The sequence below is a fragment of the Chlorocebus sabaeus genome, chromosome 28, assembly GCF_047675955.1.
Source record: "Chlorocebus sabaeus isolate Y175 chromosome 28, mChlSab1.0.hap1, whole genome shotgun sequence".
NCBI classification, from domain to species: domain Eukaryota; kingdom Metazoa; phylum Chordata; class Mammalia; order Primates; family Cercopithecidae; genus Chlorocebus; species Chlorocebus sabaeus.
Window position 1 is genome coordinate 21,461,122 of NC_132931.1, and position 26,423 is coordinate 21,487,544.

General features: G+C 60.7%; 2 protein-coding genes across 2 annotated transcripts in view; both read right to left on the reverse strand.

The window, feature by feature from the left end:
- Nucleotides 1–242: 242 nt before the first annotated feature.
- Nucleotides 243–5,955, reverse strand: LOC140710600 (uncharacterized). Its single transcript, XM_073012630.1, is given in 5 exon segments — nt 243–2,418; nt 2,632–2,708; nt 2,711–3,015; nt 5,644–5,712; nt 5,819–5,955. Coding segments are annotated over 5 exon segments (759 nt in total). The 3' UTR covers nt 243–2,247.
- Nucleotides 5,956–6,186: 231 nt separating this feature from the next.
- Nucleotides 6,187–26,423, reverse strand: part of FAM20C (FAM20C golgi associated secretory pathway kinase) — a 67,049-nt gene continuing 46,812 nt past the window's right edge. Inside the window, exons 4-10 of the mRNA XM_073012894.1 lie at nt 19,651–19,743; nt 17,586–17,701; nt 10,522–10,702; nt 9,796–9,905; nt 9,473–9,554; nt 8,182–8,241; nt 6,187–7,206 (exon numbers count right to left, since the gene is read on the reverse strand). Coding sequence (XP_072868995.1) covers nt 6,957–7,206; nt 8,182–8,241; nt 9,473–9,554; nt 9,796–9,905; nt 10,522–10,702; nt 17,586–17,701; nt 19,651–19,743 — 892 coding nt within the window. The 3' untranslated portion in view covers nt 6,187–6,956. The remainder of the gene's footprint in view (nt 7,207–8,181; nt 8,242–9,472; nt 9,555–9,795; nt 9,906–10,521; nt 10,703–17,585; nt 17,702–19,650; nt 19,744–26,423) is intronic.

Genomic DNA, 26,423 nt, shown 5'->3' on the forward strand with positions numbered 1-26,423 from the left:
GGTGGTGTCCTCTGTGCTCAGAGCAGGCTTCTGCAGCTGGGCTGGGTTGTGGGCTGTGGGTCGGGGTGGGTAATGTCCTCTGTGCTCAGAGCAGGCTTCTGCATCTGGGCTGGGCTGTGGGCTGTGGGCTGGGGTGGGTAATGTCCTCTGTGCTCAGAGCAGGCTTCTGCAGCTGGGCTGGGCTGTGCCCACCACCCACATTCCCCGGCAGCATATTCTTCAGGTGTTGTCCTGTGGCCCCCGAGGGCCGGGCCACACACGAGCCCCCATTCATGTATTTATTTATTTCTTCATTCATTTACTTTAATTGAGAGAAAAGTGGTGCCCACCTTCAGCCCCGTGCTCTCTGCCAGGTGCACGGCCCCAAGGGCTCAGGGGTGGGGATCCCAGCACCAGGCAGAAGCCCCCTTGTGAGCCACCCCCTTTCTGACCCTCAATTCTATGGAGTAAAATCCCAGGTTTTCCCCTGGTTTGTAAAAAATCATGTTTGAATTTCAACCCCCACGCTTCATGTTGGCCCCTCTGGCAAGACACTGTCCTACTAGCGGACAAAGCGGCAGCTTAGTACTCCGTGGGAAGCAGCCCGCACCAAGGGAAAGAACTTAATTGAAAGCCCTTTTTCTTCATTTAGTTCCTCAGTCTTGTGCCCCCGTCCCCTCTCTGTACCACCTGATTCTGCGGGTGGGTGGCTCTGTGTGTGGCATGGGTGTTGTGGGTAGGTGGGAAGAGGAGGACCGTCAGGGCAGGATCCACATGCAGGCACTGCCCGTACTGAGCTCCAGAAAGTCGTCCCACCGTCTGAGCCCTGGTTTACACAGCTGTGACGTGGGCACACAGGGCCACGATTCCTATCCCTGAGTAACTGAGGAGCAAAGCAGGTAAGATGAACTCAGGCCTCACTATGGGCGTGCACCAGGGCTGCCGTGGGGCCGAGCTGACCCCTCCCCGGGAGGCCGTCAGCTCTGACCCGCCGGTGGGTGTCAAACTGCATTCTGACCTTGTACCAAACCAGTGAATAGTGCTTAAAAAGTCTGAAATAGCACCACGCCAGTGGATAGTGTTTAAAAAGTCTGAAATGGCACCGCAATCATGAAACGCAGCAGGCCCTGCCCCTCCTGCCCCTGGCAAGGACCCAGAGAAAATCACCTTCTTCGTTTTGCTGGGTGTGTTTGATTTTTGTATTTACCTCCGTGTTTCCAAATAACAGGCTTATGACGCAGCTCAACATCTCCCCACTCAAACACTCCCTTCCCCAATATGGTGATATCGCCTTCTTCTTTATGGAAAAACGACGTTGGGTGCTCCTGTTATGATGCGTCTGTGGCCGCACTCATGGCTGAGCCATGGTGTCCTGGCCGTACCAGGAGCCTCACCTCTTCCCCTGGCTTGTTTTTCTGGGTGGGCGCCCACCCCTCTCTGCAGGGTCCTCTTGCTCCTGTCTCCATATTCCCCTGGGGGGTCCTCTCGTCAGCGACCCGGGGCCTCTGTCCCCCTACTGTGCCCCATTCCTCCTCCTCCCTGACGCACATCCTGGTTTCCGGTACGTGGGCCACGCCGTGTCTAGATCCTGTGTGTGGAATGTGACTTCATGCCCTCACCTCTGTGCTTCTGCAGGGAGGTCCATTGGCCTGGTGTCCAGAAGTGATGGCTCCACCTTGCAGCCCCAGCTCTCTCGTGGGGGAGGCAGAAGTGCTCCAGTTCCGGAGCTGGAACTAGGCTCTCCTCACCCGGGAACCTCCCACGCCAGAGCACTGAAGTTCCTTCGGGCCGTCCTGGCCTTTCTGCTGACCTTCCTTTTATTCTGTTAGAAACCGGGATTATTTATTTACTTTTAATTATTCGTTTTTTCTTTTTCTTTTTTTGAGACACAGTCTCACTCTGTCGCCCAGACTGGAGTGCGGTGGTGCAATCGTAGCTCACAGCAGCCTCGACCTCCTGCACTCAAGTGATCCTCCTGCTTTAGCCTCTGGGGCAGCTGGGATTACAGGTGTGAGCCACTGTGTCTGGCTAATTTTTGTATTTTTTTGTACAGATGGGGGAGTCTCACTGGGTTGCCCAGGCTGGTCTCGAACTCCTGGACTCAAGGAATCCTCCTGCCTCAGCCTCCCAAAGTGCTGGGATTAGAGGCCTGAGCCACCATGCCCAGCCCTGGGGCTATTTCATCTGGAAGTTCATGTCCTTCAGCTCAGGTCAACCCTCTCTTTCCGTTTCCTCACTTCCTCTTCTCTGCGGTGTGCCCCCTGCTGGTCAGCACTGGGGCTGCCGTGGCTTCCACGCCTCCGCGGTGTGCCCCCTGCTGGTCAGCACTGGGGCTGCTGTGGCTTCCACGCCTCCGCCCTGGGCCCCCTGGTCAGCACTGGGGCTGCTGCCGCTTCCTCTTCTCTGCGGTGTGCCCCCTGCTGGTGAGCACTGGGGCTGCTGCCGCTTCCTCTTCTCTGCGGTGTGCCCCCTGCTGGTCAGCACTGGGGCTGCTGTGGCTTCCACGCCTCCGCCGTGTGCCCCCTGCTGGTCAGCACTGACACTGCTGCGGCTTCCACGTCTCCGCCGTGTGCCCCCTGCTGGTCAGCACTGGGGCTGCCGTGGCTTCCACGCCTCCGCAGTGTGCCCCCTGCTGGTCAGCACTGGGGCTGCTGCCGCTTCCTCTTCTCTGCCGTGTGCCCCCTGCTGGTCAGCACTGGGGCTGCTGTGGCTTCCACGCCTCCGCCCTGGGCCCCCTGGTCAGCACTGGGGCTGCTGCCGCTTCCTCTTCTCTGCGGTGTGCCCCCTGCTGGTCAGCACTGGGGCTGCTGCCGCTTCCTCTTCTCTGCGATGTGCCCCCTGCTGGTCAGCACTGGGGCTGCTGCCGCTTCCTCTTCTCTGCGGTGTGCCCCCTGCTGGTCAGCACTGGGGCTGCTGCCGCTTCCTCTTCTCTGCGGTGTGCCCCCTGCTGGTCAGCACTGGGGCTGCTGTGGCTTCCACGCCTCCGCCGTGTGCCCCCTGCTGGTCAGCACTGGGGCTGCTGTGACTTCCTCTTCTCTGCCGTGGGCCCCCTGCTGGTCAGCACTGGGGCTGCCGTGGCTTCCACGCCTCCGCCGTGTGCCCCCTGCTGGTCAGCACTGGGGCTGCTGTGGCTTCCACGCCTCCGCGGTGTGCCCCCTGCTGGTCAGCACTGGGGCTGCTGCGGCTTCCACATCTCTGCCGTGTGCCCCCTGCTGGTCAGCACTGGGGCTGCTGCCGCTTCCTCTTCTCTGCCGTGTGCCCCCTGCTGGTCAGCACTGGGGCTGCTGCCGGGGCCTCAGTGGATTTGTTTTCTCATTTTCCAGCCACTGGTCTCCCTCGCTGCTCTCTGGTACCTTCCTCAGTCTCGTCTCCTGTTCCTTCTGTTGAGGCTTCATCCTGTTTCATTTCTCCACCCATGCTGGTGCATGAGAGCCCCGCCTGTTCCCTGGACCTCATGCTGTCCCCAGCCCTCCTCGTTCGTCCACTCTCTGCTATCTCCTCGTCTCTGCTGTCTCCACATCTCTGCTCTCAGCACAGTCTCCACACCACGTGTTTCCCTGTGGTTTTGTGTCTCTCATGCCAAAGGCGCTCACACGTGTGATGGTTTTTGTGTGTCTTTCCATAGTGGACAGAAAGGGCCGTCCGCTCTGTCTGGACCATCAGCTCCACCCTTGCTGTCCCTCCACTTACCCAGACTCCAGCTGTGCATGAGCTGTCATGGGCCTCGTGCCGCCCTCCTCAGTGTTCTGGCTCCGTGCTGGCAGCACCATGTTTTATACCCAGCCCCGCTGTCATCTGGTGCCTGTGGGGACTCCGCACGCCTCTCCTCTGCCCCTCTGGGTCTTCCCCCAACACCCCACAGTGAAGGGTGCCCCGTGCCCTGACTGAAGTCAGGTCCTGGAGGTCACACTTTCTCCTTCTCTTCTCCCCGCCTCCAGTCCCGTAGCAGGTCCTGCTGGTGTCTCCTGGGCCCTGGAATCTGCGCACCTTCCCTCCCCTGCGGTTGCTACACTGGCGGTGGTGGCCGGATGACGGCGACAGCTGCTTCTGCACGGAGCACTCCCCTCTATCAGTCCAGACTCTGGGGCATGTCTGTTTAAACACTAAATTCTATCATGGTCGTGGGTCCCAACACTGGCATTTCTGGGCCAGCCCCACATGGCAGGGTGGGCACGGCTGCTGTGTTTCTCCACCCGTGCCCCTGGCCCTGCTCCTGGCATCACTGCCTCCCTCCTTCAGGCCCCTTGAAGCCCCTCCTGGAGGCTGCGTGACTCCACTCAGGACGCTGTGACAGCACCATGGACGGGGCAGCTTCAACCACAGATGGTCCCGGAGGCTGGAGTCCGAGGTCCCTGCGTGGCAGGGCTGGTTCCTCCAGGCCTCTCCGTAGCTCATGGATGTCATCCTCTCCATGTCCTCACGGGGCCATCCCTCTGGGTGTGTCCTGGTCTCCTCTCCTCATAAGGGCCCTCGTCAGATTGGACTGGGGCCACCCAAACCCTCTTGTGGTTCAGTCTCAAGCAGAGACGTGGTGGGGCCACCTCCAGCCACTGACTGATGGGGCCACAGCGCCTCCCTGGCTGCCCCACACGCAGTGTCTGCCCGGCTCATCCTCTGCCCTCACTGCCTTCCTTGCTGTGTGCAGGGTCAAGTTTGTGACCCGTCAGTGCATTTACTGTGTATCTCCCACTGCTCTGCAAGGCGAAGGTGATGAGGACAGAGTTGAGTCTCTCAGGCCATGCTGCACCCAGCCTGGCACAGCTTCAATGGGTGTCAGGGATGTTGTGGAATGGACAGGTGAGTGTATGCAGAGACTCTTAGAAGAGGGGGCCACAGTGACCGGCCCCACAGCTGATTTCTTGGGGCTCCTGGGCCATGTGACCCTGGGCAGGTGGCAGCCAGGATGGTGGCTCCTGCCTCTGCCCCTCACACAGCGCCAGCAGGGGAGACTCTGACCCGGGAGCCCAGCCCCATCTCTACAGCCCCCACTTTACTCCTCTCAGCTTCTGGGGGTCCTCAGGGCAGGGAGAAGAAGAGGCGAGGGTTGGCTGAGTCCCTCGGCTGGGAGAAAACGGCGAGAGGCCAGAGCTGAGTGTGTGGCAAGTGCAGCTGTGAAGCCGGGGCCAGTTATGGAACGTGTGGGACAGTTATGGAAGGAAGGCTGAGCCCCAGGGAGGGCTGGGCCCTGCACTGAGGCAGGGAGGCCGGGGAACCTGCTGGAGGGCTTCCTCACGTCATCTGCTTGTTTCCTTTGAGGAGTCTGCAGTCGTCTGTGAGTCTGGCCATCGGGGAAGCCTGCCCCACCCTCAACTCAGCCCCGGGGCACTCGGGGGTCCAGGTGGGGCCTCTGTACCTCTTCCCAGCTCATGGGGCTTCAAGCACTGGGTGGGCTGTTCCAGGAACCTAAATTGATGTAGGGACTGGGAGACTTTCTCTCTCTGAGCCTTCGTTTCTCCATCTGTAAAACCAGAAAAATAAAACCAACCTTGCGGTTTTGCTTCAGAGACGAGTAACGATTGAAGTTGGTGGCTTGGTGGGCGTGCAGCACAGAGAACGGTGGCCACAGGGTGAGGAGTGGCCCCGAGGAAGTGGCTCGGGAGTGACCGTGAGGAAACGGCTCAGGAGCGGGGCTTTCCCCAGGAGCTGTGACTCCCACACTCTCACCTCCGGGACTCTCGGCGCCCTTGGCCCACAAGCTCTCCTTGCTCCCTCCGGGGCTGGGCCTTCCTGGGGCTTGTTGGAAGGAGCCCAGAGTCTCCCCAGGGGCCTCCCAGGGACTCCCAGGCCAGAGGCCTGCAGTGGGAAGGGGCTGGCACCATTCACGTCACCCCTCGCTCACCACAGCCCCGGAGCAGCTGCCCCGCCGTGCCCAGCCATGGCTGCCCAGTCCTGCTGGAACACCAGGAGCCGCACCTTGCCAGGGCTATCGACACGGGGCACCCTCGGGGCCGCTGTGGCTTTGGGTGGCGGCCCCATCCTCTGAGAGCAGTCCAGGACCGACCACCCTGTCTTGGAGGCGGGGCCTCACCTGGCCTGTTTGCACCAGCGCTTGGCAGGCAGCCCCCTCCCGCTCCAGCAGGCCTCGGGTCCAGGCCACCTTGAATGCCGACTCTCGGCCGTGCCTGGTTCCAGGACTGGCTTTTTGGAGAGGGGATGGATAGGCAGCCACACACCAGGGTGTGAGGGACCCGCCCCGTGAGGCCGACACACATCTGCTGTACCTTTATTGCACTTTTATCACATTGCAAACGATTCCACACAGCTCTGCAAAGGTCAACCCACAGCTGTGCACAGCCAGCCCTGCAGGACACACTTGCACCAACCGTCCGCAGCCAAGTCCCAGATGGGCACAGTGGGCCAGCGGGCGGGCTCGCAGGACGCCTGGTCATCAGGTCCTCCAAAACCACGTGGGCATCCGTCCACCAGCGCACAGGCCAGACGTCCAGCGAGAGCCTCCTCCCATCCTCAGACGAGACCCTCCAGCCCTCCAGGAGCCGAGGCCCCAGGAAGGAGAAAGAGTTTTGACTTGAAACAGGTCCCGAGTGTGAGAGCACTTGAGGGTTGAACGTGGCCTTGAGGGGCCCCCAGAACCGGGGAGGGCGGCCCTCGTGTTTGGTTTGGTAGGTGATCGGAGTCTGTGTACACGTTTCTGTTTATATACTTATTCATCATATATAAATACAAAATAGTAAATAAAGGCTCCTTTCCCTACAGAAAGGATGGAATGCCTCGGGCGCCGGCCGCCTCTGTCCGTGAGCACAGACAGCGCCTCCTTCCCAACCTTTTCTGGTCGAACACTGACAAAATGTGTCCCATTAGACCTGGGGAACCTCGCCTCCCGAGGCAGCAGCTCCCGACTCCGCTGATCTCGTCCTGCCTCTGAATTCACTGAATTCACGACGGGCGCGGGCACGTGCACTTTTTGGGAGGCCCGGCCCCTCTGGCTCCGTCCCGGGCAGCGCGGCGGCCGGTGGACACTACCTCGCCGAGGCAGCTCTGTGCTCAGTGTCCAGGTCGTCCTCCACCACGCTGCGGAGCCCGTCCCTCTCCACGCAGTCCCGGACGGCCTGCAGCACGACACGGAGCCGCCGGTCCAGGGCCTCCAGGTGCGGCTGGTACAGCACAGGTGCCACCTGGTCCCCCCGCAGAGACTCGGCCATCAGCAGGCTCAGCTTGTACTCCTCCTTGGCCAGGAGCTGCAGACGCAGGTAGGTGGACTTCCGGATCCTGGGGAGGAGAGGGGCGTCAGGCCTGGCACGGGACAGGGGAGAGGCCTGGCCATGGGACAGCGAGAGACAGTGAGAGGGAGAGCCAGAGAGTGAGTGGGAAGAGACAGAGAGAGAAAGAGGGGGACAGAGACGGAGAGAGAGAGAAAGAGACATACACAGAGAAAGAGAGACAGAGAGAGAAAGAGACAGAGAGAGAAAGCAGGGAGAGAGACAGAGACAGAGAGACAGACAGAAAGAGACACAGAGACAGGCAGACTGAGACAGACAGAGACAGCAGAGATGAGAGAGACCGCGAGAGAGGGGCCTGCGATCTGACGCCTCGTCAGTCACTGGGCTGTGTGATCTGCTCCAGGGCGATCTGCAGCCTCTCATCTGCACAAGGGATGAGGGTGCCCTTGCAAGATGCGGTGGCTGACGTACTTCCCAGAGGGGTCCGGCAGGAGGATGGGGAGTGAGGAGGACGGCCCGCTCACCCAGGACACTGACCCCAACTCGGCACATTTGCCCAACACGGGTGCTCTGATGCCTCGTTAGAGAAGGACAAAGCGTTTGCCCTATAGGCGGCGTCCCCAGCCATGGGGGGGGGGGGAAAGGGGGTCTGAACCCCCGTAGAAGGTGGCAGTGGCAATGGCAGAGTCCGGCAGCCACGCCGGGGAGCAGGGTCTCTGTGTCTCGGTCAGAGTCTGCCCTGGCCTCGAGTTCTCTCTGTAACTGGGGTGGCAGGATGGACACAGAGTGGAGGCCCGAGAGGGCGCGCGCTGGATGGGCCTGTGGGGGTGAGCAGGTGAGGTCTGCGCCTCCAGGCAGCACGGTGAGGGTGTGGGTTGGATTCGGGGCTGTGGTTGAATTCAGGGCCTTTCTTTCCTCTCCCAGTGTGATGGCTGGGGCGGAGCGGGGACGGCCGTGGCCTCCTCTATCTCCTGTGTAAGGGGGAGGAGGGTGGAGCTGGAGCCAGCTCCGGCAGGGGCTGTACCTGCAGCATTGCTGTAGCGGCACCAGGATGGACAGTTCGTCATGCGAATACTTCCCAAACCTTCCAGAACAAAAGCAGAATTGTCAAGGGCCTCTGTACAAGGCTCCTAACAGGCTGCCAGGCTGGGAGCCGGGACAGGGGTCCACCCTGGCTGTCCCCAACACCCCAGGCAGTGGATCCACCCCACCCGTCTCCAGCACCCCAGGAGGTGGGTCCACCCCGTTGGTCTCCAGCACCCCAGGCAGTGGGTCCACCCCTGCCCCCCGTCTCCAGCACCCCAGGCGGTGGGTCCACCCCGCCCGTCTCCAGCACCCCAGGAGGTGGGTCCACCCCGCCCGTCTCCAGCACCCCAGGCAGTGGGTCCACCCCACCCATCTCCAGCACCCCAGGCAGTGGGTCCACCCCTGCCCCCCGTCTCCAGCACCCCAGGCGGTGGGTCCACCCCCGCCCCCCGTCTCCAGCACCCCAGGCGGTGGGTCCACCCCCGCCCCCCCATCTCCAGCACCCCAGGCGGTGGGTCCACCCCGCCCGTCTCCAGCACCCCAGGAGGTGGGTCCACCCCGCCCGTCTCCAGCACCCCAGGCGGTGGGTCCACCCCGCAGGTCTCCAGCACCCCAGGCGGTGGGTCCACCCCGCAGGTCTCCAGCACCCCAGGCAATGGGTCCACCCCCGCCTGTCCCCAGCCCTGTATGTGGGGTCCTGGCCTCTGGCCTGGGGAAGGGTCCTGGGCAGCCGAGTTGAGATGGCTCCAGGGAGCGTCAGCCCACAGCTTAGCCGTGGAGCCGTCTTTACAGCCACATACACAAGCCTAAGGCCCATCTCTGAGACCTCCGAGCCTGGGAATGGACGTCCTCCTGCCCAAATTACTCGCCTCGTGCTTTGTTTATTAGGGGTCACCCTCCCTGGTCACCAGGGTCTCATCGTGCCGCCCAAGACCGCCCGTGGCAGGCCAGCAGCAGCCGCAGGGGGACGCACAGGCCGTCTATTCGGCACGGGCCTGCTCTTCCTACCAGCAGCCTCTCCCAGCCTGTTTCCCGGGTAACACCAGGTCTGCTAGGACTTGGTTTGCAGCGTTCCTGTGCCTCGGAGGTCCCGCTCCTGGGGTGGCCCTCCGTCCTGGTTGGGGCCCGGGGCTACCCCCTGCATCTGGCTCCAAGATGGGCCTTGTGGCTTTCTCATCCCTCCACTGGAGGGTCTGCTCCCCACTTCCCGGGGTCTCGGCTGGGCTGCAGGTAGCTGGGCCTGGAGGCGGCTGCCCTTTCCCGGGTGTGCAGGGCAAGGACAGGCTCACCCTCTTCCATTGTCTAAGTGGATGATGAACGTTTCGTTCCCAAACTTCTCAAACGTCTCGTAGTGGTGACGGTCCATGTTTCCTGTGGAAAGAAGCAGAAACCATCACAGCCTGTGGGAAGCCGGGCCCTGTAGCTCAGAGGCCTCTGTGCCCTGCAGAGCGGCGTCTCCTCCTCCCAGCGTGACTGCTAAGCAATCTGGGCCCTCCCCAGGCCACGGGACCGCGGCTGGGCCGCACCACGGACAGTGCCCTGCAGAGCCCTGGGTGCGTCCGCTCCTCGCAGGGCGGGTGACACGGGGACCCCATTCCCCTGCGGGACGTACCCATGAGGAAGTCGAAGACTGTCATGTCCATGACGTCCAGGATGCGGTGGCTGCTGTCGTAGGGCGGTGTCTGCTTCACCTCCTCGCAGTAGTCAGGGTCCACCTCCCACCTGCAGGGAGCCAGCGTGAGCCGGCCGGGCTCTGCTGTGCAGACGGGGAGCCCGGTGCGCCACGAGGAGCACAGGAGAAGCGCTGCGGCAGGGACCCTGGCGTCTGCAGATGGACCTGCCTCGGCCGCAGTGCTGAGGCTGCATCAGTGGGAGCATGGGTGTGGGAGGGGACGGGCTCGCTCTACCCTGCCCCAGGGTGACCCCACCTGGAGCTGCCTTCAGCTCTGGGCCCCGTGTTTTCTGCAGGGTCTCTGTGGAGAAACAGGACCTGGACGCCACACTCACGAGGACACCACGGGGCAGAAAGAACAGGGGCCGTTTCTCCCGCAGGAGGGAGGAGAGGGGCAGCGGGGAGAGCAGAGCTCAAACGCTGAGAGGCCCCAGTTTGAGGGACCTGGTGGGCAGGCCGGCCCGGGTCAGGGAAGTGCATGGAATTACTGGAGTAAGGAAGCCCTTGGTCACTGTCTCGTCAGGAAGCGGTCGTCTCCCACAGGCCAGCATCGCACAGCAGGCTCTGCACCCATCTCTGCCACCCCTGTGACCGTCCCACGCCCGCCCAGGCCCAGCTCCCTCCGCTGCCGGGTGGCCAGGAGCCAGCCCCCGGCCCCACACTCACTCGGCCTTCTTGCGCTTGTGGTAGGAGCGCCGCCAAGGGTTCCGCCAGGTCTTCCTCTTGGCCAGGGACAGGTCGGGCAGGAAGGCTGCCAGCGAGCCCTCGATCTGGTCCGGCTTCCCGCACAGGGCATGCTCCGTGGAGCAGTAGTAGGAGCACTCGCCGTAGAAGCAGATGTTGTTGGCTGGGGAGGGACAGGCTGCAGGTTACCTGGGCCACACAGGGCGGCGTCCTCACCTGTGGTCTCACGGCCCCCAAGGCCGGGCCGGGCTCTGCCTGGTGCTTCTCACGGGCAGGACTCACCCACAGCTCCCCCATCAATCCCAGCAAACACCTCCACCGCACAGTATGGAAAAGTGAACCCACAGAGCCGACTTCCCGAGGCCACACAGCTCCCCAGAGGCAGATCCCGGCCTGACCCCTCGAACATCAGGGGTGGGTCTATGGACATCCTAGGGCCGACGTTTAGTTGCTTAAAAATGCATTCGTATTGTCAAGGAAGTGAAGATGCCCAGAATGGGAGGAAATGTTTGCAAACCACACATCTGAGGATCTAGCATCGAGGGGGGATGAAGGACTCTCATCACTCAATCACAAAAAGACGAAATGCCAACTAATACACGGATGGAGGGCTTGAACCGATGATTCTCCAAAGACCACGCCGATGGTCGACAAGCATGAGAAGAGACGGGCGCCATCGTGAGTCACCAGGGAGATGCAAATCAAAACCACAGTGAGGCACCACCTCCTGTCTGCTGGGATGGCTGGGACGGGGAGCCGCCGCCTCTGTGTGCTGCTGGGGGGGGGGCGGGCGCGCACACGGTGCAGCCATGGCGGAAATGGTCTGCAGCCCCTGATGGATTCAACACAGCGTCCCTGTGTGACTCAGGAACTCCCCGCCCACGTAAACCCCTAAGAGCAGAAAAAACATTTCCACACAAAAACTCGGGCACGAATGCTCACAGCAGCACTGCTCACCACGGCTGAAAAAGAGAGAATCGACCCAAATGTCCATCAAGAGAGGAGTGGACAGCAGGTGAACGTGGTCCATCCTCACGATGAAACGAAACGAAATGAAACGAGAGAAGGAATGAAGCCCTCACGAAACCCGAGGACCCTGTGCTCCACAAAGGAGGCCAGACAGAGGAGGCCACACGTCCTACGACCCTCTTGATACAGAACGCCCGGAACAGGCAAATCCAGACAGACTGGGGGAGGGACTGGCCGCCGAGGGCTGCGGGGCGAAGAACGGAGACGGTCTGTTCACAGGAACGGGGATCCTTTTTGGGGTTGGGAAGACCCCAAAATTCTGGATTCAGACGGTGGTGGTGATGGTGGCACACCATTGTGAATATACTAAAAGCCATGGAACTGTACGCTTTCAAGTGGTAAATTTCGTGGTACATGAATTATATACCTTAATAAATAAAAAATAATGAGAAAAATGCAAGAGCCGTCCAGGCCTGCTAGCAGTGGGGGTTCACCGCTCTGATGCTGGAGGCCCAGCCGACGGCGCTATTCCTGACTTTATTTGCTGACTGAATCGTTTTTCATGCTTTATTTGTGTGTGGAGAAACGCTGGAAAGTCTGGGGCTGTAGAACTGGTGAGGACGTGGTTTGGTCGGGACCAGAGCCATGAACCTCACTCACAGCACCCCCAGTCCCAGCATTTCTGCCATTTGAGCACCCGGCTGACGTCTCAGCCAAAGGGGTCCCTCCTTGAGCCAGGCAGCCGGGCTGAGTGATTCCAAGGGTCCCTCGGGATGTTCCTGGAGCCTCCAGGCTGCAGGGCAGGCTCCCCATGGGATCTGAAGACAGGTTCAGCAGGGCCCTTCCCAGAGGACTGAACAGGAGGGCGGCCCATATGGGCTGCCCTTTTTTAGCTGAATAAGTTGAGGTTCTGAGAGGAAATGGGGTGAGTCCCAGGCCGCCCTGGTCCCCACCACACCCCACGCACCCGGCAGGTCCTGGCTGGTCTGGCCCCAACGCCCCGATCACCTGCCTGCCCCCTCCTTCCCGCGCCCCCTCTCCCCGGTGCCAACGCTGGGTAATTACTGTAAGAACGATCAAAGAAAGACCAGCTGCAATCCTGTTGCGTGTTGATACAGATTAATCAGCAGCCCACAGTCGGACGAGGCAGCCCCCCGGGGCAGGAGCTCCATTTCAGAAGCAAAATCTTCATCTGAGCACTCATTGGCTGGAGGCTTAAAATGCGTCTGCCGTCCTTGGCTAAGCCGGTTTCAGATGGTATCAGGTTAAAAGAGAAAGGCATTTCTTGGGCCCCCGGCCATTCCTCTTTGCAGATCCAAGTCGGGTATTAAAGGGGCCTCCCGGGTGGGGTTAGAAGGGCCCTGAGCTGTGTGACCTCGGGCGAGTGCCTCCCTGCTCCGTGCCCAGCCCCTCGCCCAGGAAGTGGGGGTCCCAGCAACGCCTGCATCCCGGGCTGGGAATCACACAAGGAAGCCGCGGGAAGGCACCTGTCAAGTAACGAAGGCTGCCCTGCACTTGGAGGGCTGGGCTTTCTGGGAGGAAGGAGTGTGAGTCCTTTTCCATTTTAGTGAATAATAAAAGACACAAACAGCAGGGAGAAAGCCAGGGTCCCGGACACACCCAGGAGAGATCCTGCCTCCTCCAGTTGCCCGAAAATGGCGTCGCAGTTGGCCTCCTGGAGAGCAAGCTGGGCAACAGTGTGGCTCCTGACAAGGACCAAGACGGCCCCTTCACCCTGCGGCTGGAGCATCTCTGACCATTCCTCTCTCTGACTGTGTCGGGCGCTGGCCCGGCAGGAGGAGAGTTTTGAAAGGCGGACGTCTGCCACCTGCCACCCCGGACAGCTGTGGGCCCAGCGGACACTGTTATTTAGGGCAGCGGCTCTGGCTGCGCGAAGCGGGTCCATAGCTGGAAACCTGCCACCTGCAATGTGCGTTTAAGCTGGACACAGCCCTGGAGAGAGTCCCGATGATCACTCTGCCAAGCCCAGGCCACCGTGGCACGAAAAAAGGCGAAGCGAGTGATGGCAAACCCTTCTGTCCAGGCTGTGTCGGGTTGAGTGGCTTCTGGAGCTTCAGGGCACCTGGGCCTGGTCCTGGGGGCGCTCACCTTGCAGAAACGCAAAGCTGTGCGTGGACGACCTGTGCACCTCTGGGATGTGTGCAATGTGCAGATGGTAACTTACATGAGAAGTGGGGGAGGGAGTTCTGTGAGCGTCTGGGGCTTAGGAGAGGTAGGCTCTGACTGCGGCCCGGCCCCTACACGGCTGTGCGGTGCTGGGATCCTAACTGCCCTCTCCGAACCTGAGCTCCACAATCCCTACGTGGGGCAGGGGGCTGCTTAGGGCTCACCCTCCTGCTTCCCCCTCCCAGAGCCCACCTTCCCCAAGCACTGGTCCGGGCTGCCTCTCGTTCTCTCACCTTGCCCTGGCTGATGGGTTTTTCCCTTTTCTGACTGACCCCATGGGAGGGTCATTCAGGCCACGGGAGGCCGAGGGGGTGACTGTAGTGGGCTCAGCCCTCTGAGGTGCCCGGGGCTCCTGCAGAGCCTCTGAGGTCACCTGGTATCCGCGGTCGGGAGATATACACAAAGCAAAGTGGAGCAAACGAATCGGAACAGATTTTGTTCTCTGGAAGAGGAATCCAGGCTGGCTCCTGCGCCGCTCCCTGCTGCTTTAGAGAAAGCCAAGTGTTCATAGAGGCTTCTGGAAGAAATCGGACTGACAGGGCAGAGTGGCCAGAGTGGGTGGCAGCAGTGGGGTCCTGGGGGCTGCGTTCCGAGGCGCCCGGCAATGCTGGGCCCGGCTGCTCTGGGAGATTCAAGGACTCGTCTATCTGGGCAGGGAGACCGAACTGTTGGGGCCTCTGGCGGCCGAAGACATCTTGGGATTTTAGGGGAGAAACTTGCGCTGCCCTGGAAAATGCAACTAATATCCGGAAACCAGGAGTGGCCAGGGAAGCTGCCAGAACGCGTAATCAAAGTGGTGGCTCCAGGGAGATGTGAGAACGGAGTCCAGCAATGGCAGCAATGGTGGTCGACGGCCGACTTGCAGTGCAGAGCTCAGGGGTGCTCCGGTGACCACCGTCCCTGGCCTGCTGAGAACCTGGGGATTCCAAGCGTCAGCCAACATGGGACGTAGAAGTGACTTAATACACCTGCTCGGTCTGATAATCAACTCAGTCTTCTTTTTTTTTTTTTTTTTTTGAGACGGGATCTCACTCTGTCACCCAGGCTGGAGAGCAGTGGTGTGCAATCACAGCTCACTGCAGCCTTGACCTCCTGGGCTCAAGCCATCCTCCTGCCTCAGCCTCTCGAGTTGCTGGACTCGCAGGTGCACGCCACCAGACCTGGCTGATTTTTTCATTTTTGTAGAGATGAGGTCTCGCTCTGTTGTCCAGGCTGAGCTGGAACTCCTGGGCTCAAGTGATCCTCCCAGTGCTGGGATTACAGGCGTGAGCCTCTGTGCCCAGTCACTCAGTAAGACCTTAAAAATGGGGAGGGAGCAACCTGACCCCACAGGCTCGTTTTACAGCGAAGTGAGGAGTTCCGGAGATGCTGCTCGGAGCAGGGCCAGGCAGGGCACGTTCTCGGCATCAATGGGTTTCTTTGACCCCTCCCTGCGCGACCCTGTGACCGTCTCTTTCAGTCGGTCCTGAACTGACCCTGTGACGGTCTCTTTCAGTCGGTCCTGAACTGACCCTGTGACCGTCTCTTTCAGTTGGTCCTGAACTGACAGCCTGGTCTGCAATGCAGAGAATCGAGCCTAAGCTGGAGGAATTCCCGCCATCGCTGCACGGGGTGCTGGCACCTGAGGATGGAGAATGTCAATCTTTAGAACCTTTGGAATCCATCACTGTAAAAGTTGCAATAAAAAATTGTAGAACGACGTGGATAAGAAGCAGTCAGGCATCCAGGCATCACCGGGGTGGAGCCCAGCCTCAGCAGGCACCAGGGTGTGCATGGCGGGCTGCAGGCTGGTCAGTCCTGTGAACGGTGGGGCAGGAGGCGGTGCCCGCACGGTGCAGTCAGGGTCCATCCAACGGCTGACAGCGGCCGGAGCTCAGTCGTGCTTAGGAAGCCCTGGACTCCCAGGGTGGGGAGACGAGTTTCAGCCCCTTAGAAAAGACGGACAGCTCAAGCCATCCAAACAGGGACTGAACTATCTGTGAGCCAATGTGTTCCTCATCACTGGGGTGTGCCTGGCTCAGGCACAGCGGACCGGGGAGCCCTCAAAGACCCCCACACTCAGGCTCTGCCTCTGCCCCGATTCCTGGTGTGTGGGGCCAGGCACCGCTGGGCCAGCGAAGGGAGCCCTTCTTCCTGCCTCTGTGGAGCTTTCTGTCCTATTTTTCTCTTATTAATGGGCTTTGAGAGGAAGAAAACAAACGAGGATCTCGGTGAGCCCCGGCTGACGGAACGAAACTTAATTAAATCATGGATTCAGAGGCCTGGTTCTGACAAATTCATGAATGCAGTTAAGAGAAAGTGCAGAGTCCGCACATCGATCTGAAACATCTGCAGAAAATGAGCTTTCAGGTCAAGGTTTTATGTGCCAGCAAATCCGAAGACGCAGCTAATCAGGGGCCCTAACTGGATTTTATCTGCATGAATTAAACAGACGGGCCAGGAGAGCGGCTGAGGCCCCCAACAGCGAGAGCCTCCAACCCGGAGGGCCCCTCCCGAGCGGGGTCCTTGCTCTGCGGGGTTTCCTGGGGTGACAACTGGGCGCCTTCATTCTGCAGTACCCACCAACGCTGGGACCACTCTTGACCTTCAAGATGGAAACGCAGGGGACCGAGTTCAGGACAGGCAGGGGAGCATCCCAGAGCTCGGCAGGTGAGCAGCGGAAATGGGAACAGGCTGTGAAGCAGGGGCCTGGCACCAGGGAGGCGCTCGGAGGGGAGGACTGAGCCCTTGGCGGAGTCGCTAATGCCAGTTTCTTTCTTTTCTTTTTTTTTTTTTTGAGACAGGGTCTCACTCTCTTGCCCAGGCTAGAGGGCACTGGCGCCATCCCCACCCACAGCAGCCTCCACTCCTGGGCTCAAGCAATCCTCCTGCCTCAGCCTCCTGAGTAGCTGTGAACACAGACAAGCACCACCACGGCTGCCAATTTATTTATTTCTTGTAGACAGGGGTCTGGCCATGGTGCCCAGTCTGGTCTCAAACTCCTGAAATCAAGTGACCCTCCCCCCTTGGCTTCCCCGAATGCTGAGATTACAGGCATGAGCCACCATGCCCAGCCCAAATGTCAGGGTTAAAGCAACCTGGGTAGATAATTAAGTAGAAAATAGTGTGTTTGTGTGTGCACTGTACTTATCACGTAGAGTCTTGAAGGTTTTATAAACCTCAGCACCAACAGAGACATCTATTCCCACCTGACATTCAGGCCATCCTGTATCCCCTCAAGGGCACCAGGGACTGAGGACCGGGGCCAGCCCTGCTCACAGTCCAGCTGCTTCACCGAGGCCGAGGAGGCCGCCCACCCTGTTGCTATACGACGGGGGTTCTGCTGGGTGTGTTTAAATCTGGGTGGGGAGGTCCCAGGGAGGTCTGCTGGCTGGGCCACCTGGAGAAGGCTCCCTGGAGAGGCTAGGACCTCCCGAAAGTGAATCGTTTCACCAGTTAAAATAAACAAACAAATGGAAGAAGAAACGGCCTCTCTGTGCACAGCAGGACGTCGGTTAAATGGTGATGGTGCCACCTTGAAGCTGTCTGTGGTTCGGCACCTGGTGTGGAAGGGGACACAGGGCACCCTACGTGGGAGGTGGGTTGGGAACGGCACTGCACGTGGTTTCTTTTAGTTAGAGGTACTCAAGCCCCATCACTGTGGGTTCGGTGCGGGCCCCCGTGCCAGGCTACCTGGAGAGATGAATGTGGGCCCCCATGCCAGGCTACCTGGTGAGATGAATGTGGGCCCCCCGTGCCAGGCTACCTGGAGAGATGAATGTGGGCCCCCGTGCCAGGCTACCTGGAGAGATGAATGTGGGCCCCCGTGCCAGGCTACCTGGAGAGATGAATGTGGGCCCCCCGTGCCAGGCTACCTGGAGAGATGAATGTGGGCCCCCGTGCCAGGCTACCTGGAGAGATGAAGAAGGTCCTCCAGAGCTTCTTGTCCCGTGTGATGTCCCGGATCTCCTTGGTCATGTTGACCATTCTGCCGGCCACGGGAGGAACCCGGCGGAAGTCCAGGATCCTGGCAAGAAAGGGGTGTGGGAGGCTCTGCGCTCTGTGTGGCTGAGCCTGCCTCTGTCTCCCTGCCTCTGAATAAACCCAGCCCTAGGCCCGGGGGCTCTGCCTGGCCCTGCGGTGATGGGGGTGGGAGAGGCCCCTGAGGGACCGGGGCTGGCGTCGTCTCACTGATGGGCACACACCGCCAACTGCCCACATAGCTAAAGCCTGCCCTCATTCCAGGGCTAAATTTAAAACGAAATTAAATTAAAGGCACCACTTTTAATGGAACTCTCTCTGAACCACACCGCAGGCTCCCACTCGCTTAATTAAGTGGAGAACGCAGGGCGAGGAGGACGTGGTGATTATCCTGTGAGGCGAGATGACCAGGTGTGGAGGAACGTGGGCCATCTGCCAGGGCCGACCCGGGGCCCAGGGCCCGACCATGCCTCTGTGTGGAGCACCTGCCCCTCCACCTGTCAGACGGCTTGCCTGGGCACCGGGCTCTGTGCCCTGCTTTGTAAACAGGTGGATCTGAGGGGAGCTGTTTCCTAACGAGTGACCCTCCCTGGCTTGGCGGCCACTGTCTTTCTTTTCATAGAAAAGCCCTTTTATGGGTTCAGGCTGTTCTAGATAGCTGAAATGGTTGAAAATCGGGCTTCTGGCGATTTCTGTAGTCACCACAGAAGACTCTGATCCTTAAAAATGCCCTTTAGGCTGGGCGCGGTGGCTCACGCCTGTAATCCCAGCACTTTGGGAGGCCGAGACGGGCGGATCGCGAGGTCAGGAGATCGAGATCATCCTGGCTAACACGGTGAAACCCCGTCTCTACTAAAAAATACAAAAACCTAGCCGGGCGAGGTGGCGGGCGCCTGTAGTCCCAGCTACTCGGGAGGCTGAGGCGGGAGAATGGCGTGAACCCGGGAGGCGGAGCTTGCAGTGAGCTGAGATCCGGCCACTGCACTCCAGCCTGGGCGACAGAGCGAGACTCCATCTCAAAAAAAAAAAAAAAAAAAAAAACCAAAAAGCCCTTTAAATTCCAACGTGCGCCCGCGTCACTAGGGATCTTGTGAAAATGCAGATTCTGGTCCCAGGTCTGGGTGGAGCCCAGGACTCTGCATTCCAACTGGTCCAGGGCAATGCCAGTGCTGCCGGCTCTGGGGCCGCACCCCGGGCTGGGACGTGTCAGGGCCCCACAGGGCAGGCAAGGACGTTCTAGGGGGCTGAGGGTGGCGCCTCCTCCCTCCACTGCACCAGGGCAAGGTCCCTCAACCCACGGGGCCCCTCTGGACCCAGGGCCAGGCCCGTGAACTGCCCCTGGAGGGTACTGAACACGGACCCCCCACTTCCCCAGCAGCAGGGCCAAGCTGACCCTCACAGTGGGTTCAGTTTCTGCTGGGCTGGGGCAGCGGAGACAGGCGACCGCGGGGCCTCCCGGCCCCCTCATTGCGAACGTGGCTTCCTCCTCCTCGGGAAGCCTGCTTTGGTCTCCCGGAGACGTCTGTGACTCTCCGTGTTAAGATTCACGGCACTTAATACTCCCGCTTCCCTCCCTGCCTCCTTCCCTCTTGCCTTTTCCTCTATTACGGACCGCACAGCAGCTACTGCACCTCCCGTCTGCCCTAACGGTGGGGGTGCCGGAGGGGCCCATCCGGATTAAGGCACCCTGAGGGCATCCTCTCCCTCCGTGACAGAGGGACGGTTAGGAGCACGGGGATCTGGGCAAATCGCCTCTCACTGCCCCAGTTTCTCGTCTGTGAGGGGGGATACGAAAGGGTCTCCCTACCACGTGTTGTGTGGGCTACAGGAACACCGGGTCTGGTCAGGGCAGCACTCGGGGTGGGGGGAGAGCAGGCACCAGCGATGCCTGATGGTGACCAAGGTGACGACGACGTCCTGCCGTGTCCAGCGCAGGATGGCCCGGCTCACCGGTGGGTCTGAGCGCACGGGAGCGCGGACGGAGGAAGGGCTCACCTGTCCAGGTGGAAGGCTGCAATCTCCGCGTTGTGCCTCTCGTAGTCAGAGAAATAAAAAAAGTCAGGGGGCGTCTCCTGCTCCCTCGTTTGTCTGCGAAAACAGGACAGAAACGGAAACGGTTTGTCACCGAGAAAACCTCTGGGTGCCAGAGGAGGCGGGACGTGCCGGGTCCGGCCCTCCAGAGCCCGCTGTTCTCTTTCTAAGGGTGTTGCTCACTGTCAAGAAACACAATCATCATTAAAAATTAAACGACATCAGCTTACGTTAAACACATTCCTTTCAGAAGCGACAGGCACCAGGGTCTCGTCCCTTCCTGATTAGGGGTTTCTGTCTCTTGCAGCCGAGAGCCAAAGTCCCCTCTAGCAGCAGCACCCCGTGTGCTCCCAACCTCACGCCGGTGACCTCAAAATCAGCCCGGGGGGCAGTTCTCACACCACGGAAACGGGCAAACTGCAGATCAGGCTTATTCCGCCCGGGGAGCTGGTTATTAAATATTTACAGCCCACCCCAGGTCCACGCCACCAGCCAAACGGATTCTCCCGAGAAGCCGCTCCTGCTTGGAGCCCAGAGATTCAGGCAGAGCGTGGGCCGCGAGGGCCCACACACGGGGAGGGGCAGGCCCTGGTGCAAGAGGAGCCCCCTCCACAAACGAGGCGGACTTCCCCCAGTGTGGGCCCGGAGGCCAGGGTCAGGTCGGACCAGCTGCCCCTCACACCTGCTTCTGCTGCCCGCCAGCTCCCAGGAAGGGACGTGAGGGAGGCTGGGGGCTTTCTGGGGGCTGCCCGTGGGTCCTTTCTGAAGCCTGGAACAGGTGACCTGGCCCCTTTTCCAATGTCCCCTCCTCCCGCCCAGCAGGGCACCCCGGTCTGCAGGACCCGCCGCTCGGCCTCAGTTCCCACTGAGCTGCTTCCCGTCTCTCGAGCTGGCGTCACGGCTGTCAGCTGCTTCCCACGCTTGTCTCCTGGCCCTCCACACTCCTGTCTTTGTGCATGTTGTTCCGCCCTCCTGGGACAACCTTCCCTTCACGTCTCCAGACGGCTGTTAGCATTTCCTGAGTGTCTTACAGACGGCCGGGCCTCAACTTCTCAGCACTCAAGAAGTCATTGGTCAGAGAAGGCTGGAGTTTGGGCAGCAGTTCCTCCCGCCCGCCCCGCCAGGTCTTCCCCGTCCACACGCGCGTCATAAAGGCTCTGACAAGGCCTGCAGACAGGCCGTTGGACGCACGGTGTCCAGCCCTACACGGACTGTGGAACTCATTCTGTGTGTGCACAGCATGTTCCCACACCCGGTACTTTTGAGGTCTGTTGGTTGAAGCTTCAAGTGCCAAGTCATTTTCAAGGCCCGGCTCAAAGGCAAACTCCACAAAACCTTCCCAGATGCCGCAGCGAAGATGAACCTCTGCCCCCTGCAAACCCCCCAGCCCAGTGAGCAGAGGCGAACGCTGCTGGAACTTCGGGTGCCCCGCCCGTGACAGCCAACGCAGAGCCCCAGCTGGGCCACCTCGCCCGCAGTGGACGCTGGTCGGCAGCTGCCCCCTCGCTGTCCCCGTTTCTCTACATAGAAAGTGAGGGGCTGCTGGATGCTGACCGTGGGGATTTAATGCTGCGTAAGTGCCCCAGGCCCAGGACAGGCTGCTTTGAGCCTGCCCCTAAAGCAGGGTGGGGTGAAGGAGCAGGGTGGAGTAAAGAACCCCTGGATGGCCCAGCGCCGGGTCCACCCAACTCCCAGCCTGGCTTCTCCAGGACCCAGTGGACGTTGGGGTTGTCAGGGGCCCTCCCAGCAGCACGAGGCCTGGGTCTGGGTTCCTAAGTCGAGGGGCAGGCAGATGCCCTGCGGGGAACAGGGACCCCGTTAGCTGCTCTCGGGGGTGCTGGCTCCCCACGGGACCTGGCTGCTGCTCAGTGGGACTCCCTTGCTGCTGTCACCCAGGCCTGGAATCCGTGGGGCTCTCCCGTGACGAGGGAGACCTGGAGGTCATACGCTCACCCACTTATAGATGGGCACACGGAGCCCAGAGAGTGAGTGACTTCCTTAGGGGCCAGCGTCGGTGGCTCAGCCCAGGGCTCCTGGGTCCCGTCCACTCGCTTGTTCATTCATTCATTAATTCAGGCAGTAGAGCAACCACGCTTAGTACACGCAAGCACTGTCCTGGCCTTGGGCAGAGAGGGAGCCCGGGCCGGGGGCAGGAGGTCCAGTCTCCATGTGAACAGCCCGGGTCGAAGGAGCCTCCTGGCTCCACGAACTCCCCGTTCCTGTCCCAGTGCCGGGGGCTCTGCTCTGCACGTGGTGGGAGCCTGGGGCTGGGGGAGCCAGGACACCTGAGACCAAGCCTGGAGCTGGGCCCCTGACCACCGCCCAGCCCTGTTCGGCCCCTCGGAGAAGCAGGGCAGAGGCTCCAGAGCACAGCAGGACGCAGGCTGGGGGTGTCAGGCGGGCCTGTGGCTGTCTGTGAGGGTGAGCAGGGTGGCAGCTGGCCCAGCACCTGGGGAGCACGACACCAGTTTTTAATCAGGAAACAAGGCCAGCAGACGCAGTCTCAGGGCGCGTTTCCTCACCAAGTGCCTCAGAACACTCGCGCGCCCACCCACGGATTTGGGTCCAGTCAGCCCTAGGCGCACGCTCTTACTTGGGTCTTACTCAGATTCACAGGCTGCTCTTCAACCTACTGCCACGACCCGAGACCCCGTGTGCTTCCCCCGCCCCCTACAGCGACGCAAACGCCGTCTGTTGCAGTTTTCTCATCTGAAAAGTGGGGTGAAGTTCCAGCCTTCTCAGGGCCACCCTGAGTCTTCAGGACCGTGGGGACCCAGATGCGAACGGGCCCACAGAGCAGCCCAGGCCCACGCGACGGAGGCCCGGGGTCCCAGCTCCCAGTGGCCCCTTCTCAGGTAAGCAGCTCAAAGGCCTCTCCTGCACTGGCTGGGGGGCCCCGGCACACACACCCTGGACCCACAGTCACACCGCAGGGGAGAGGCTGGGCTCAGTGTCCCAGGCCGGGCTCAGCCCCGGTTTGCTGTGTGCACCCTGGCACCTCCCACTCCCCCGTTTCCGAGTCTCCCCCACGGCCTCCAGGACCCCCTGGCTCTGCCGTCAACGCCTCCCACAGTAAGAGGCCAAGAAGGGCAATGCGGGCACCGCCCTGTCCCTCCACCCTGGCCAAGGGACACGAGGCCACAGGTGGGGCTTCTTAGGAAAGGTTAGTGCCGTTCCGTAAACACGACAGGGCTCCTGTGTCTCAGGCCAACACCCCAGGGGAAGGGGGGCCGAGCCGCAGGGCCCTGTGCCGTGCCTGTTCCACGCGAGCGTTTGACCGATGTGGTCATGGTGGAAATGTTGACCAACTGTCAAGATCATGTCTGAGGGGAACCATGCTTCCTCCACCAAGGCTGGCCGCCGCCTCCACCGGAGGGAGAGCCCATCCCAGGGCATCCTCCCAGGCCAGGCCCAGGGAGGGAACTCAGCCCCACACCCAGGAAGAATTTACCAGAATCCAACGCTGGTGACCTTCCCAGGTGCTGGGAACAGAGCTGGCGGGAATCCCCAGCTCACACGCCCTGCGGCCCACACCTCCCACTCAGGGCTGACGGCATTCCTTCTGGGCTCCAGCACTCCAGCAATGCAGACTGCAGACGCCACCATAACCTTCCGAACCCTCGGCTTCCCCGGCCGGGTCCTTCCCTCCACATACACAGCGGAGGTCCGCCCGACTCCCGGGAGCCTCCCGGCCCTGCCACGGGTCGACATCGTCACTGCACGAACAGCAGGGCAGGGCTCGGGTCCTGAGTGGGATGTCCACGTCCCTTGGGGGAGACCACGTCCGGGTCACAGGCTGCCCGGGGCTCCCTTCCTCCCACACTGTTCTCAGACAGCCGTGGCCACAATTCTCCGCGTTCTGTGAACATTTCTTGCTGGGGGTTAAGGATTTGTACCACGCACGGCCTTTCTAAGAACTAGTCTGGGCTGCTAGAAACTGGGAACAGACCAGTTTCCACGATCCCATGTAACGTTTGCCTTGACAGGGCCCCGAGTAGGCGCGAGGCCAGATGGGGATTCACGGAGCTACTTAAAAATAAAATGCGGAAGGTGGGCTGGCGCCTGAAGGACACATTTGCTTCACGACCCCGCGGGTCTGCGGTCGTCACCGTCTCTGTGCACACCAGCAGCAAAGGTGGGTCGGCCTGCGGGGCAGGGCGGCGGCAGGTGTGGCGGCAAACTGAACGTGCTGCCCGCAGGGTCGCCCTGCAGAGCTGAGGCCCAGGCTGGCCAGGATCCTGAGGTTCAAGAGAAAGAGTCTAGACCTTGTGGAATCTCCCGGTTGTTAAGTGCTGTCAAATGGATTTCATTTTTCTAAAACACTAAAGGTCAGACCAAACGGTCCGCTGCAGTCAGCCCGCAGTTCCAGGGGTGGTAGCTGCTGGAGCGTTGGGTATTTTTGAGGTTCAAAGGCCGTCGTCGTATTCAACTTGGAAGGATTGGCTTTGAGCAAAACTCGTTCCACAGAACACTAGTTCTACTAGATTTTAGTAACTTTTAGCTGGAAAAAGAGAAATCCAGATGCAGGCGAGATTTCTTTTCCGTAAACTTCGAGCCTTAGTCTGCACAGTGACTCCCCGGAACGGCCGAGCGTGAGTCCAGGAGTTCACGGCCAGCCTGGGAAACATAGTGAGACCCCCATCTCTACGGAAAATAAAAAAATTAGCTGGGCATGGTGGACCTGTGGTCCCAGCTACACGGGAGGCTGAGATGGGAGGATCACTTGAGCCCAGGAGGTCAAGGCTGCAGGGACCACTGCAATCCAGCCGGGATGACACAGTGAGACCTTGTCTCCGAAAAATAATCATCATTATTATTATTTTTATTTTCTTTAGAAAATCCTCAGCGACTCATTAGTTGGGCAGTTAGAATTCACTGTAGGCCCCTGGGGCAAAGCTCTGCACCACAGGGTGCCTGATAAAGCAGTTAGGAAACTGTGAGCTCCTAGAACATCCACTGCAGAGGCAGCACCCAGGTATCCCGGCTGGCACAGGTCTCTTGGGGCCCAGGTCTCCCGGCTGGCACAGGTCTCCTGGCTGGCACGGGTCTCCTGGGTGGCACAGGTCTCTTGGGGCCCAGGTCTCCCGGGTGGCACAGGTCTCTTGGGTGGCACAGGTCTCCCGGCTGGCACAGGTCTCCTGGGTGGCACAGGTCTCTTGGGGCACAGGTCTCCCGGGTGGCACAGGTCTCTCGGCTGGCACAGGTCTCTTGGGGCCCAGATCTCCCGGCTGGCACAGGTCTCTTGGGGCCCAGGTCTCCCAGCTGGCACAGGTCTCTTGGGGCCCAGGTGTCCCGACTGGCACAGGTCTCTCGGCTGGCACAGGTCTCCTGGTGGCACAGGTCTCCTGGCTGGCACAGGTCTCTTGGGGCCCAGGTCTCCCGGGTGGCACAGATCTCCCAGCTGGCATAGGTCTCTTGGGGCCCAGGTCTCTCGGCTGGCATAGGTCTCCTGGGTGGCACAGGTCTCTTGGGGCCTAGATCTCCCAGCTGGCACAGGTCTCCTGGGTGGCACGGGTCTCTTGGGGCCCAGGTGTCCCGGGTGGCACAGGTCTCTTGGGGCACAGGTCTCCCGGGTGGCACAGGTCTCCCGGCTGGCACAGGTCTCCCGGGTGGCACAGGTCTCTTGGGGCCCAGGTGTCCCGACTGGCACAGGTCTCCCGGCTGGCACAGGTTTCTTTTAGGTACTGTCTTGTGGGGGCAGCTGTTCTCACCCACGCCAGGTCCCCTGGACACACAGCCACTCCATGTTCCCCTGAGCCTGCCCCTTGGTGTGGGTGCCTGGAGTCACCTTCTCAACCCCAGCCCGCCTGTCCACTGGTGCTTCCTCGGTGATGGACGTGAGCTTCTGTGCTGTCCAACTCGGCAGCCACTGGCCACATGTGGCTGTGGGACACTCGAAATGTGACCAGAGCCTCCAGGATCTAAGTTTTAAATCTGATTTTATCTTAAATCTAATGGGCACACCCGGCTAGCGGTGCGCAGTGGGGCTCTGAAAATGGGGCCTTCTGAGGCCTCTGGTGTCTGCTCACCGTCCATCCTGCGCCCTGGCCAGGATGGAGGGAGCCGAGTCCACCCCCTCCCCTAGCACACTGGCCCTGCCCCCAGTGCACTGAACAGCACTGCCTCCCTGGCCCACGGCCCTGCCTGCCCTCCCTTCCCACCCTCCTCCTCCTGCTTCCTCAGTCAGGACTGTCCTGGCCGTCGCCTCCGGGAAGACCCTCTGCAATCGTTCGGTCCTGCAGACGCCCCTTGTCCCGTACACACGAGGTGTTTGTCAGATCTGCGTCCCCAGGCCCACAGGCGGCACATCTCCAGGTCTGGCAGTTCCTCTTGCTGCTGTCACTGACTCTCGCCAGTCCGGATTCCAAACCCCAGAGAGAATAAGAGCAGCTGCCTGCCAGGGCTGTTGTGGGACGGGCACACACACTCCTGGTACACTGTAGGAGCTCACCGCATGGTGATGTGGACGTCTCAGTAGCAGGTGAAATATAATGGGACGTCCACGCAGAGCTCTCCAGGCCTGCCAGAGCTCAGGGGGCCTCTGGGGAAACTGAGGCCCAGGGAGGGGCAGGCCCAGGCAGCGTCCAGTGAGCATCGGCATGGGGCTGGGCCCGGATGCTGGGTGGTTTAGTTCTGACCACCCACTGCAGTACACGCACGCATGCACAAACACACATGCACACACACACCCACTCATGCACACACACACACCTGCACACTCACAAACGCACACATGG